The sequence below is a fragment of the Neophocaena asiaeorientalis genome, unplaced genomic scaffold, assembly GCF_003031525.2.
Source record: "Neophocaena asiaeorientalis asiaeorientalis breed wild unplaced genomic scaffold, Neophocaena_asiaeorientalis_V1.1 scaffold123, whole genome shotgun sequence".
NCBI classification, from domain to species: domain Eukaryota; kingdom Metazoa; phylum Chordata; class Mammalia; order Artiodactyla; family Phocoenidae; genus Neophocaena; species Neophocaena asiaeorientalis.
In genome coordinates, this window is record NW_020173666.1 from 6,507,990 (window position 1) to 6,521,683 (window position 13,694).

The window sequence follows — 13,694 nt, forward strand, 5'->3', positions numbered from 1 at the left end:
CACGGGCCCAGCCGCTCCGCGGCATGTGGGATCTTCCCGGACCGGGGCACGAACCCGTGTCCCCTGCATCGGCAGGCGGACTCTCCACCACTGCGCCACCAGGGAAGCCCTATCATGATTTTTAATATCTCTCTTCTTTCCTTTCGCTTGATGTTTATACCGGCCATTTTTCCTCTTGCATCATCTTAGTTTAATTAACTAAATGACCATTACATGTAAACAGTTCTGTCCCTCATGTCCAAAGAAGAGGGAGAAGGGAAGAGACAAAAAATCCAGTCCTTGGGCTTCCCGAGGCATTGTACTTATAATTCAGAAAATACTTTTGCTCAGGAGTTTAAATGTTTGAGTTATTATTTCATCAAAAAGAATCTTTTTATTTAAATTACATCATCGTGTAGTTAACCATTGTAGTCTCTTTGGTGGTTCTTTTTTTTTTGAGGCATGCGGGATCTTCCGTTGCGGTGCATGGGCTCTTCCTTGCAGCGCTCGGGCTTCTCTCTAGTTGTGGTGTGCGGGTTTTCTCTCTCTAGTTGCGGCACACAGGCTCCAGGGCTCGTGGGCTCTGTAGTGTGGCACACGGGCGTAGTTGCCCCGCAGCATATGGGATCTTAGTTCCCTGACCAGGGATCGAACCCGCATCCCCTGCATTGGAAGGGGGATTCTTTACCACTGGACCACCAGGGAAGTCCCTTTTTTGGTTGTTCTTAAATTTTTGGAACAAGATGATGGGTGTTCGGCCATATTGGTGGAGGAAAGAAATGTATAGAAGGGATTCCCTTTCAGATCATAAACTGAAGGAATAGTGAGTTCAAATGCTTATTTCTTTTCTGAATTACAACAAATCTGAATGATTTATCCAGTAGGAAAAAGCAGTCGATTTAGGGAGAAGTCAGAAAAGAAATTATTTCACAAACACAACAAAATTAACTACAACGATATTTTGGTTAAGTGGTAAGTATGATACTATCACTTTATGAAACAGATTTTTAGGTAATTTTTCTACTCATTCTAAGAGTGTTTTACTACTGAATGACAAGTTTTAGGTGTATGAATATTTTCTCTTTGCTGGTGTTAATGAATGTTTATAAAGGCCATTCCTATAACTCGTCGTTTCTCCAAAATAAGCTTAACCCGAAATCAAAGTTTTGGAAGATTCATTGTAGGTAAAATTAGGCGCATGAAGGGCAAAAGCCCATGCTTTTCAGCCTTTGTAAAAGAATCCATTAATGCAGCATGACAAGTAAGTACGATTTAGTGGCCTCTCATTATTTCAAGCAGGAGGCCTTCTTCAAGGGCACACAAACAAGTCAACACAGGTCACCACTGACCCCAGGCGTGGGCCCAGAGGTCAACTGCCAAGGGCTGTCCGAATTCTTTTTTCCTGCAGTGCTCTGCTGACTCTTGTCTGGGGGCTCCAATCCTTTGGTAACAGAGTGTTTTTTATTGGGAGAGAATCTGATGCGAATGTGTAAGGTCTTGTTAACATAATTCCATACTGTGTCTGCTCAGCAGGACTTTTATTCTAAACATAGATGGACTGGAGGTGGCTTTGTCTCCAGGGCTGGGAGTCCCCCAGCTCTGCACACTCCACATTGCTTCCTGGTCAGTTGTTGCTCATCCCGAATAAGTAGGGATTCTTGAAACTGACGATTGCATCATTGGAAAGGAGCATGGGAGTCTTCTGATTGATCTCATTTTTCTCCCATTTGAGAGAAGTAAGTTGAAAATAGAGGAAAGACGTTTCATACTCCCTGGCATTTAATATCTAGGCTACTTAGAAAAGCTCCCCGTTTTGTGACAGTATCAGAATGACCCCAAGATGCATGCGCTGAGTCAGGAAGCGTGCGAATCACACTGCCTTTGTCGGCCTTGGTCTTGCACCAGCTAAAAGTGAATGGTGGAAAGCTGAATTTTCACGTCTGTTAAAAAAGCTTGTAAACAAGCAGGCGGTGCAACTGTGTTATCCACAATAGAAGCTTCCATTATAACTTTGCTCAGATGAACCCAAATGCACCGCCTTCAGGGTTCTTCCTGGGTTTTCTCACCTCATGTGGATTTAGATATGATCTGCCTCATTCTGAATTCTGCCCTGGAGTGAATAGTGTTGCAGCCTCAGAAGCAGCAGCAGACAAGTCCGGGTAGCATCCTCACCCCGATCCCTTCGACCTAGAGAGTTATTTTAAATTAGAGACGGAGCAGCTTCACTGTGGCTGAATGCGGTCACTCGGTCCTTAAACTGTAAAACGCTGGTTCCTTTTTCCAAATCCATATCCCCACACAGATTATAAAGGCATCTTAAAATGCTCATGTCAGAACGCAGTTAGGTAGGAAAATTGTTGTAGAGTAACTGGTATGAGTTTTGTAGCCCAGGAAACTGGAAAAAATATGAACAGTTCCCACCGATGTCCTTTGTGTTTGATGTTTCAGGGCTAAAACGTTAAGCGTGGGTTTCTTTCTGGGGTCTCCTAGGAGCAGCGACTGTAGTAACCAGAGAAAAATGTTACCCCCCTGCTAGGAACAGAACCCTCAGGAGGAGAAGTAGCCATCCACATACCTGAAGTTTTAAAGTACAGGAAATCCCCACCTACAAGCAGGTTGTGCGCCAGAACTTTATCTGTAGTTCATTGCTCGAAACCCAGAGCACAGAAAATCCTGAAGACATGCTATCAGTGGTGCCTGTATTCCAGGCAGGCTTCAGAAGCCTTTTTAGCCCATAATATACTAAAGGGCAATCCTGTGCAATCAGCAAGACAGGAGCTGGCCACCGTGTACCACAGTGTTTATGTGTCTGGCCACGTGGACCCACCTCACTCACACTCTCATAGCCCAGGTGGTTATGAGGCCGCAGGTGCACGGGTTTCCTCCTCGACCTGAGCTCGGGCCGGGAAGAAGTAGCAGCACTTGGTCAGGGGTGAAAGGGCTTTCTCCTCCCCTTCCTCCCCAGCACCTCACCCCCTTCCCCAGGAGCTCCCTTTCCCGGGGCTAAAGGGAGTGGGGGGAGGCATCCTAGGCCATATTGACTAAGCCGGGGCTTCTCAGATGGAGACGTGCACACAGATCTCCTGGGGATGTGCTGAAATTGTAGATTCTGATTCAGTGGGCCGCAGGTGGGCCCTGAGAGCCTGAGTTTCCCACAAGCTCCTGGGTGATACCGATGCCCCTGGTCCACAGACCCCAGTCTGAGTCGCAAGAGTCTGTCAGCATCATAGGGGGGAAGAGTGGGCGTCAGAGAAATCCTGTCCCTACAAAAAAGGACCTTGAGAGTGAGAGACCGGAGATCTGTGACAGAGGCCTTATCTGGGTTCCTTTGGTGTTGAGAACTTCCAGGCTGGTGAGAAGAGGTGGGAATACTAAAATCGATAAAGAGCAGCTCATCCAAAATCCTCACACTCCGGGTTCTAGACCCGTGTTTAGTGTGTCAGCATCACCAGGGGACACCGGCCAGCTTCCCCAGCTCGTCACCGGGGGTCTCTGGTGCAGGTGGACAAAGCGCTTTTTGCAAAACCGATGTAGACGCAGTGCAGCAAAGCAGTGAGAAGCACAGGCCTGGTTTTAATTCTGTCTCCACCACTGACCAGCTGTGTACCCTTGAGCCCATGCCTTTGTGCCTAAATGTCCTCTGTCCTCATCAGTAAAGTGAGGCTAAAATGAGTGCCTACCTCTAAGGGTGATGGGGAACTCAAGTTATTGTCTATGTAAAATTCTGAGTATAGAGTGCCCAAACTGTGGTGGAGGCAGCAGTGGTGGTGGTGGTTATATGAGTAGTTTGAGATTACAAATGTGGAGTCCAGTTTCCCATTTTGCTGTTTATTACCTGTGTGGCCTTGGGCAAATGACTTAACACCTCTAAACCTCCATTTCCTTCCTTGTAACATGGAAATGATAAAAGTATCTACCTCATTGAGTTTGGGGGACGATGCAAAAAAAAGCATTTACACAGTGCCTAGCACATAGTAGGTTCTCAATAAACAACAGTTACTGCTAGTAAAGTAGGCCAGCTGTCTGGAGAACAGGAGTTTTCAAACTGTGCTCCAAGAGTTGAAGATTTTACCGAAATGTGTCTTGGGGGTTATTCATTATTCATTCCTTCCACACCCATTGTCCCCTTCAGCCAGAAGGGCTTATCTTTGTTGTGCTTCAGCATTAAGATTTGACTTAGTAAAAAGAGTTTGAAAATCACTGTTTTGGAGCTATGGTATGCTGTGGGACCATGGAGGGATTTCATTTCCTTAAACAAAGATTGGAATAACAGATGGTGAATTTAAAAATATACATGTATATATAACCCAAAGTTACATGAGGCTGAATTGAATTATATAGTTAATTTATGTCGTTAGATGTACAGTGTCCGGCGTGATCCCCTTGCAGCACTGGCTAATATATAATCTTTTGTCCTCTCCCCCAGATGAGCACCATGCCAGGACTGCCGACTCGGCCCTGCTTCTATGACATCGATCTTGATACGGAAACAGAGCAAGTTAAAGGCTTGTTCTAAGTGAACAGGATTTTCACAGGACTCAATTCAGGTAGGCTATTGTGCTTTTTACTTTTTCTTTCTTTCTTTTTTCCCTAGTTCAAATCTCTTTTAGTTTTATTTTGTTTGGTTTTTCTGATATTTATTACAGAAATGGTCTGATAAGTAATTTCCTCACTTGGTTACTGTGAATTCCTACCAGGTTACAGCCATGCCCTGGGTCGCTCCTGGGTGTGGATATGCAGTGAGATGGTCAGGTCCTTGGTGTGCCTGGACCCGATTCCAGTGAAAGTCAGTCACACCGTCTCTGAATATAGATTTGTTTTAAGGCATCTCTTGCTATAACAAAGGAGCCCTGTAAATTCATTATTCTTTTTCGAGAATTAAAACTAACGTCTTCTGTCATTAACTATACCAGCTATACCTTCATCCCACGTATCTCTTGGTACAGAGTTAGAATCATGTGATAGAGGACTCCAGTATGCTCATTTCCTGGGGCTGCCATAACAGTGTCACAACTGGGCAGCTTAAACAACAGACATTTGTTCTCCCACAGTTCTGGAGGCCAGAAGTCCAAAGTCAAGGTGTCATCCGGGCTATGCACTCTCTGAGATTCTGGCAGAATCCCTCCTGGCCTCTTCCTAACTCCTGGTGGTGCCCATTGATCCTTGACATTCCTCTGTCTCCCTGTGTGTCTCTGTCTTCCTTAAAGGACACCAGTTGCATTGAATTGCGGCCCACCTTATTGACCTCTTCTTAACTTGATTATATCTGCAAAGACCCTATTTCCAGTTAAGGTCACTCTCAGAGGTACTAGGGGTCAGGACTTCAACGTACCTTTTGGGGACACAATCTAACCCATAACACTGTCGCACAACAGGGGGATTGGGCTCTCATACCACTGGAAAGATTCATAGAGATGGGACAGATCGTCTAACTCCAAGGGCTCTGTGAGTCACAGGAAGGACAGGGCAGCAGAAATTAGAGCCCTTGATGATTCAGGGTCTGCGCAGTGTAAGAGGGTTGGGCTTGTCTTGGCGCTGGCTTAGGCGGCCCACAGCGGGGGGCCTTTGGTCTCATTCACGTCTGTGCCTCGGTCCTGCAGCCGCAGGCACACCTGCTGGCTTCTGTCCCAGCTTCCCATCACAAAGAAAAAGGACTACCCCCCCCACCCCCCGCAACCCTCCTCCCTGGGAAACTCCCTATCAGAAGTCTCAGAGACTTGGAGCTGCTTTTTCCCATCCCATATATCAGACAATTCCTCACCATATTCTCAAGACGCATTCCTTCCCCATAAACACCCCCATTCCTTCTTCCTACTGCCTCCTGCTCCAGTTCCTTAGCCCAGCACCCATCCCTCTTGCCAGTACATTCTGGACCTTCCAGATGAGCTTGCTTGACCTAAAGGCCCTCCTTTCCAGTTGTCCCTGAGTTACGCCCTAAGCCAAGCATACAGGACTCCCATTTGTTTGTCTATCAGTAGTGAACATGGGGAGATTTTTTTTTTTTTTTTTTTGCAAGTCTTTGTTACTAAAACACTGAAGACTTAGGCTCTGATGAGGAAGGGAAGAGACACATTAATACAAGTTGTGGGATTGTTCAGTTTGGGTTGTGTGTGTGGTGTTTGGTGGTGTTTGTATGCGTTTTTTGCTGATGAGTGGGAGCTGTATTTAGTTTTAACCACAATCACATTTCAAATCTTTTGTCATGTCTGAAAAAGAAAACTCCAGAAAATGAACTAATGGAGACTAACTTAACAGGGAAGCCCATAAACTTGACCTTTGATAACAGAGTTATCTTGGTCTTTCGATATGACTGTGCATGTGTGTGTGTGTGTGTGTGAATGTCTTGGGTTTCCCAGCCAGGCCTTGGGAAAATCACAATATCATTCCTCTTAAACTTTGAGTTGACCCCTGTCCAGACTAATTTCCCTTGTCATGTCAACCCATTATGCTACATTTCCGCCACTTGTCATTTTTCTCCAGAACAAGTGTGTGTAATTCTGTCATCTCTCTCAGATAGATGAGTATTTTTCCAGCCTTTTGGTCCATTTTTATTTGCTCTCCAAATAGGTCATATAAATGCGTTTATGCCTTAATTATTGCAGTTGGGGCTCAGGTAATGCCAGGTGGCGTGTCCTTAGCTTTACCAGTACCTACATCTAAATCCTTGTGTTCAAGTTCTCTGACAAGTATCCCTCTGGACTTCGTTCAAAGACTGAGCAGGGGGACCTCCAGTGGTTGAGACTGCACACTTCCACTGCGGGGGGCATGGGTCCGATCCCTGGTCGGGGAACTAAGGTCCCACATGTTGCTGGGTGCGGCCAAAAAAAAAAAGAATTAAAAACAAAGACTGAGCAGGGGTTGGGGGTCAAGACACTTGGCTTTGGGGATTCCCTCTAAGCACCTCCTGTGGGCCGTCACTGCACCCCTTGCAGGCAGGGGTTGTCCTGTGGTCACAAGAGGGGGTAGCTGAGGGATGGCCCTGATCCACCAGATAGCAGAGGAATAATACTGCCTTTCCACTACTCAGCCCTGCCTCTCGTTCCGTAGCTGTAGCAGGAAATGCTTTGCCATCCACGGTCACATGTCACGCTGGCCTCAGATTTCAGAACTGCGGAAACTCTGGCCCAGAGACATCAACAACTTGCCCGAGTTGCACAGCTGATAAGTACAAAAGCCAAGACTCAACCCAGATCTGCTTACTCTCGGTCTCACCCCATCCTTTCTTTCCTAAACCAAAAGATTTTCACGGGGTAAATGAACTTTGGCCCATTCTGGAAGATGATAACCAGCTCTTTGAACAGACCCATAATTTGGGGATAACCAGGCGATTTTTTTTTTAATAACAAAAGATAATTGAGTATTAAAAGCTATGACTTTGTCAAAATTCTTTTCAGTCAGACTATACTAGAGCTATCTCTTACTTAAGTCTCTCATTGAATGTCATTTTCCCACTCAATTATCCAGGGTTCTTTCTTCTGTGTGAATTGCCAAACCTTGTTCTAGGCTTGGTAGGCAGTGTTTCAAAACCCCATCACTTGACCCTGCTTGAATAATCGCAGACCATCTAGTGCTGTAAGAGAAAACCACTGTCCAAAGCAAACATTCCCTCTCGGGTATCCTTCAGAATAATGATCCCGCAGACATTCTTCCTGCTTCCTGTCCCCTCTCACATACGGCAGGCAGGGACCACTCCTACTAACAGTCACAGGTCTGTGGCTATTAAAAATGCACAAAATACAAATGTTAAAGCTTGGATGATAGCTCAGACAGATTTGAGCATCAGGAGAGGAAATGTCCGGTGGGCTGCTTGGCACACATCGTGGTCAGGCTCCAGCTCTTTCTCTGGACTCAGCTGCAGGGCATCACCCTCCTTACTCCTTGCAGAATGTGTTGCAGACGTGACGTGTCGCACATGGAAGAAGCCACTCGGTTGAGGGCTGCTGTCTTTCCTTCCACTTCCTCACCTTCCCTGCTTATCTCACCCTCTAGGAAACGGTATGAGCGGGAGGTGCCAGGGAATCACCAGAATTTGAGCTCTTGCTGCTTTTTTCCAAAGCTTCCCTGTCGTGCTTTTGCTATTGTTAGACTAAGGGCATGATTCATTCTTTTGGATGTTACCAAACAGAACTAATTAAAATGAGTTGTTTGTCCCAGTGAAACTGATCCTGTGACATTACTGGTCAGTCTTTTGTTTGAAGATAATTGGATTTGGAGGTTTCATTCCCCACCCCCCCACACACTTTGGGTTTCTCATTTTGAAGCTTCATCATATTTCTGGGCCTTGGCAGGATTCAAATGAACTCAAGAAAGCCTGGCAGATTTCCTGAAGGATTCAGACACTCCCTTACTTTGTTCTGATGTGCAAAGTTGTGGTTAGTACGGAATCAAATTGACTCTGGCCCTGCTATAATTGTTTTTCTTGAATTGCACACGCAAAAAGGAGTATAATACCAGCTCATTTCTTCCCTAAACTTCCTTTTGAGCCGAAATTTTCAGTGATATTTAATAATTATAAATTAATCTCCAGACGCTGCTTGTGGACAGAGCCTCTTATCCCCAGGTTGTAAACCAGAGTTTCAGGGTTTCCTGGGGGAGCTCCAGGGCTCTCTGATTTTAATTTTGAAACTCTGTCTTTTCAAGAAGCAGCTCAAAAATTGTTCATCACCGTTGTGCTTCAAGAAAAAGTCCTCAGTTCCTCACCCCAAGCTATCCTTGGGACAGAGGGAGCCCCCCTTTTCCCACTCCCAGGCAGGAACCAAAATAGGCTGGAAGCCCAAGCTACTTAAATAAACGATTGTGATAATTAAATCCAAAATGGAATCTTTAACATCTCTAAAAGATGGTGATAATTAAATCTCCATTATCTAACTAAAATGGAATGTTTTGAGGCTTAACGGTTGTGAAATTCTTAATTAATTCCCTTTTAAAAGAAACTTCCCAAGAGGCAGTGGATCTAATCATCTTATACTTTTTTTTTTTAAATAAAGCAAGAAAAATAATATTTCATCAAACTCTGGGAAAATATGAATTTTCTAATAACTCTAAATTTACACATGGTTAATATAATATATAAGAAATTATAGGTCAATGAGAAAAGCTTGGATGCGCTTTTGGAAAAGCCTGGAGAAAAGCTTCAGTTATGTCATTAGTTATAATCTACCAGTTGGTTTGAAAAAATTAGAACTTGCAAGGTAAGGTGAAAGTTTTAACCAAATGCTATGAACTTGAAATTTTCTCCATTTTGCAGAAGCCATTTTTTATCAGACATTCAAACGGGTTAATAAGCACCCAGTGACTATCATACAGCTTCACTAATAAGAGAAATAAATAGACTTACTTCTCCTCAATTCAAAAGCAAATCTCAAAAAAAAAATTCATGATTCTAAATTATTCACTTTTCAGGTTTTAAAAAAATTGTCAAAATATGTCGCCATCAACTTTACAAATACTACTGAGGTTGACTTGGTTTTTACTTTAAAGTCACTTTCAGGGGCTTCCCTGGTGGCACAGTGGTTAAGAATCTGCCTGCCAATGCAGGGGGCATGGGTTCGAGCTCTGGTCCGGGAGGATCCCACATGCCACGGAGTAACGAAGCCCGCGAGCCACAACTACTGAAGCCGACACGCCTAGAGCCCATGCTCTGCCATAAGAGAAGCCACCGCAATGAAAAGCCCACGCACCACAGTGAAGAGAGTAGCACCCGCTCACCGCAACTAGAGAAAGCCCATGCGCAGCAATGAACACCCAATGCAGCCAAAAATAAATAAATAAAATAAATAAATTTATAATAAATAATAAAGTAACTTTGGTAGCGTATTTATCTTTAACCTCTGTTATTCAACAGTGGGAACCAAAACAAGATGGTTGTCAGCACAGGGAAGCCAAGAACCAAGTGCCATTACCAATAATTAACATAAGGGTAAATACAATGAAATTGTCTTAGTTTAATAAATAGGAGAGAACTCCCCTTATGGGTGTGTGTGTGTGTGTGTGTTTTATCCCCATGGCTGCTATAACAAATCACTTGGTGGTTTAAAATACCAGAAATTGATTCTTTCACAGTTCTAGAGGCTAGAAGTCTGAAATCAGTATTAGCAGGCTGAAATCAAGGTGCCAGCAGGCCACACTCCCTCCAGAAGCTCCAGGGGAGACTCCTTTCCTTGCCTTCTCCAGATTCTAGCTGCTGCCAGCAGCCCTTGACTTGTGGCCACGTCACTCCAGTCTCTGCCTCTGGTCATTCACGTTGCTTGGGCACTTTGTAATTTCTTATTATTCACATACCATGATTGGATGTCTTATATATTCTATCTTCCAAAAGATATAACACTAAATCAAATTAAAAAAAATTTTTCCCCACTGAATAAACAATGAACAACTGATTCATTTGCACCTTCGCTATTGTGTTTCTGATTTTTTTTTCATTTATATTCAGACTTTCTATACCTTTACCAACCCTTTGAGTTTTCTGAAAATATGGAAACACAGACTCTAAGCCTCTTTAACTATAAAAACTTGATACCGAGGTCATGTGGTCAATCCACGGGTCTTCCACCGAGCCCAGCCTCGTCTCTCCCACCTTCCCTCCCCAGTAGTCACTGTGCCTCGTATCTAGGGTCACCAGAGCCACCGACAGGAGGCTGGCGCGTCACTGAGAGGAGGGGCAAGGTCTGCACCAGGCAGACCTCCCTTCCTAACGTCGAAGATATTTTCTTTTTGTTAATGTTTACTATGCTTGTGATGCTTCTGTTTTCTGTTTACTTCCCTGATTTGAACCAGACATCAGGGGAGTATTTGAAACTCCTAGTCCCCTGCCCTCGTCACCGTCTTCTGTTCTGAAGCTAATAAAGCATCCCTTCTGGCTCCAGACCCTGCCCTCATCCGTGGGAGGCTGGCTCGCTGTATTCCAGCCGAGTTTGAACTCTTGGCCGAGGAGATAAATTCCTCCTTGTATAAATTCAGATCAAAGGCCAAGTGCTTGTATTTTACATTTCTCCTGATGAATTTTTTTTTTTTTGGTACTTAGGTGTTTTGTTTGCTTTTTTCTTTTTAAAATGTAGCTTGATCACTTCTTTTTCTAAAAAGATTGCAGAATTCACAGTGACAGAGAGTCTTAGTACCCTTTGCGGGAAAACAACAAAGCTTAAACAATAATAAGAAATTCCAGATCCACTCACTTCCATTCTTGTCCTAAATGCATTTTTCAGACCTTGCTCTCTGTGCCTGCTATAAAAGAGAAACTGAAATCCAAGGCAACAGGCTTGCTAATCTAAAATCCTGGATGTTCTCACTTGACAGGATCCTGGAAACTTGTAGACTCCAAATTTAGAAGTCATGGAATTTCAGCCACGGTCCCCAAGCAAAATCTTTTAGGAAATTCAGAACTGCTGCCTGCCGTGTCCATGCTGGCTCGGTCCCAAGTGGTGCAGAATCGGATTCTCCACTGCTCATAAGTAAAAAGATTCCAAGCAATGATCCCAGCCTTGTCTTGTGAATAGCATCACTTGTCTGCTCTTATATTTTCTTGTGGTCTCCAGCTTTAGAGCTATAATATATGAACAGTTTGACACCAGAGGAAAAAAGCTGTTCTTAAACCACCGAAATATTTTTCTTTTCCTGTTTTTCAGGCTCCACAAACACAAACTACTCCTTTTGCCTTTTTGCTGCAGTTGGAGAAGAAAGTGAATTTGAAATATGCTCTTACGCAATGCTGGGGAAATGGTGAAATAGGCCGAAGATTTATTCTTCGTTCAAGATGAATTCTGTTTGTAACAGAGTGCAGTGTTCAGGAAAAGGACCTCCACCAAGTCTGAAAGAAACTATTTTCTCTTTCCGCAGAGTTTACATTATTTCCCACTGCTTACACTTTAGAATGTTTATTTTATGGGGACTGGGGGATTAAAAGAGTGTGAACTAAAAGGTAACATTTTCCACGATGGAGTTTTCTATATTGTCTTTGAACTGAAAATAAACATGTATGTAGAAAACCAACCAGCAAGCTTTCAGTGCCAGATAAGACTCGCTGACTGCTCTCTAGAGGTAGCTTTTCATGGTGGGGTTGTTACCTGACACTGATTTCCTGGAAAATTGTGAATGCAACCAGAGCTTTATAAACATAACAAGGAAAAAATAACAGACAGAGAAACATCAGGTCAGTTGTGAAATCTTCTGACTGCTGGAAAGTGGCAATATCCTTTGGAACAAAATACATTTTATATCCAGAACTACTTTTCAGTGCCAGGGAAGTTTACATCACTTACCTAGAAACTGATGGGTTTATGCTAGTTTCTTCCACTGATGAATGAATCTCAATGGCCATTAAGCTCTCACAGGCCCATAGGGCAAGAGAAGTGACCCTTAAAGGTCGGGTGTTTGGCAAATGTTTTTTCATTTTTCCAGCCCTTAAACTGTTCCTGACCCTCTCTTGTTTCCATTTTTTCCCTACAATAATATAAAATTACATAAAAGTTAAGACAAAACCAAGGATTCAGGAACAAACAAGCAGTGATTGTCCTCTAAGCAGTATCAGTAAAGTAGTCACCATAAATATCTTAAATGTCCCCCAGGCACATCCTGCAAAAGCCCTTGCCATGTTCTTGTACGGCGCCCTCAGTGACCCCGCTTGTTAGCTGCTCTGCCCATAATGTATCTTTATGTGCAGTTTAATTTGTTCCAAAACACTGTTTAATAAGTAAAAAGCCTCCCCTCGCAAAGACTGTCTGTCCTGAGAATAATTTTGCTTCATGTTTCTGTTTGTTTGTTTGTTCTTTGTTTTTTGCGGTACGCGGGCCTCTCACTGTTGTGGCCTCTCCCGTCGCGGAGCACAGGCTCCGAACGCGCAGGCTCAGCGGCCATGGCTCACGGGCCCGGCCGCTCCGCGGCATGTGGGATCTTCCCGGACCGGGGCAGGAACCCGTGTCCCCTGCATCGGCAGGTGGACTCTCACCCACTGCGCCACCAGGGAAGCCCTGCTTCATGTTTCTGAAGTGTCACAGTCCCATTGTCATCCACCGCACCCCACCCCCGTCCCTGCCTTTTATTTGCGTGTATGCCTGTCCGAATACACAGTGAACTAGCCTCTCTGATAATATAAATCTATTTCGAGATTATGAGGGTTCACAGTCAATTCGTTCTCTATATAACGTGCCCAGTGAGCAGCCTTTCTCGCAAAATGATTTTTATTTAATTTTTTTTTTCAATTCTTTTCATTTCATTTTTTGGCCGAGCAGCATGTGGGATCTTAGTTCCCCCACCAGAGATCTAACCTACGCCCCCTGCATTGGAAACACGGAGTCTTAACCAGTGGACTGCCAGGGAAGTCCCCGAAGTGATATTTAAGCAGTTCCCTTCTGCTTGTTATTGTCCTCTGCCATTTAAAGTTTCATTTTCTATTTTTGAAAATGTTTTAGGGAAAAAAAAAAAAATCACACAAACCTATGTTCCAAGGGCTTTAGGCCAGAGACTTCTTTCCTTACCTGCTTTCACCAGGCAACTCACCAATTCATCAAAAAAAGGAGAGGAAAAAAGGAGCATCAACACAGATGTGGGAGAGCTTCTCAACACTCACACCGAAGGACGTATAATCCAGGTGTCGCTGGGAACTCCACGGCTTTCCCATCATGTGGGCTCGTCTTAACTCCTAGATGTCATAACTCACGTTCCGATGGGTTTGTTTTCTTTTCATGCACTAACCCCACTAGGATGTACTCCTGCTGAGT

General features: G+C 44.1%; 1 protein-coding gene across 3 annotated transcripts in view; it reads left to right on the forward strand.

Moving 5' to 3' along the window:
- Window positions 1-13,483, forward strand: part of MTHFD1L (methylenetetrahydrofolate dehydrogenase (NADP+ dependent) 1 like) — a 183,737-nt gene extending 170,254 nt beyond the window's left edge. The window contains exons 27-28 of one of the 3 annotated variants that reach the window (XM_024748003.1): window positions 4,406-4,526; window positions 11,604-11,967. In XM_024748003.1, coding sequence (XP_024603771.1) covers window positions 4,406-4,495 — 90 coding nt within the window. In that variant the 3' untranslated portion in view covers window positions 4,496-4,526; window positions 11,604-11,967. Of the gene's footprint in view, window positions 1-4,405; window positions 4,527-11,603; window positions 12,677-13,464 lie in introns of those variants that run through there. The other 2 variants (XM_024748002.1, XM_024748004.1) reach the window with 2 other exon arrangements.
- The last annotated feature ends 211 nt before the right edge of the window (window positions 13,484-13,694 follow it).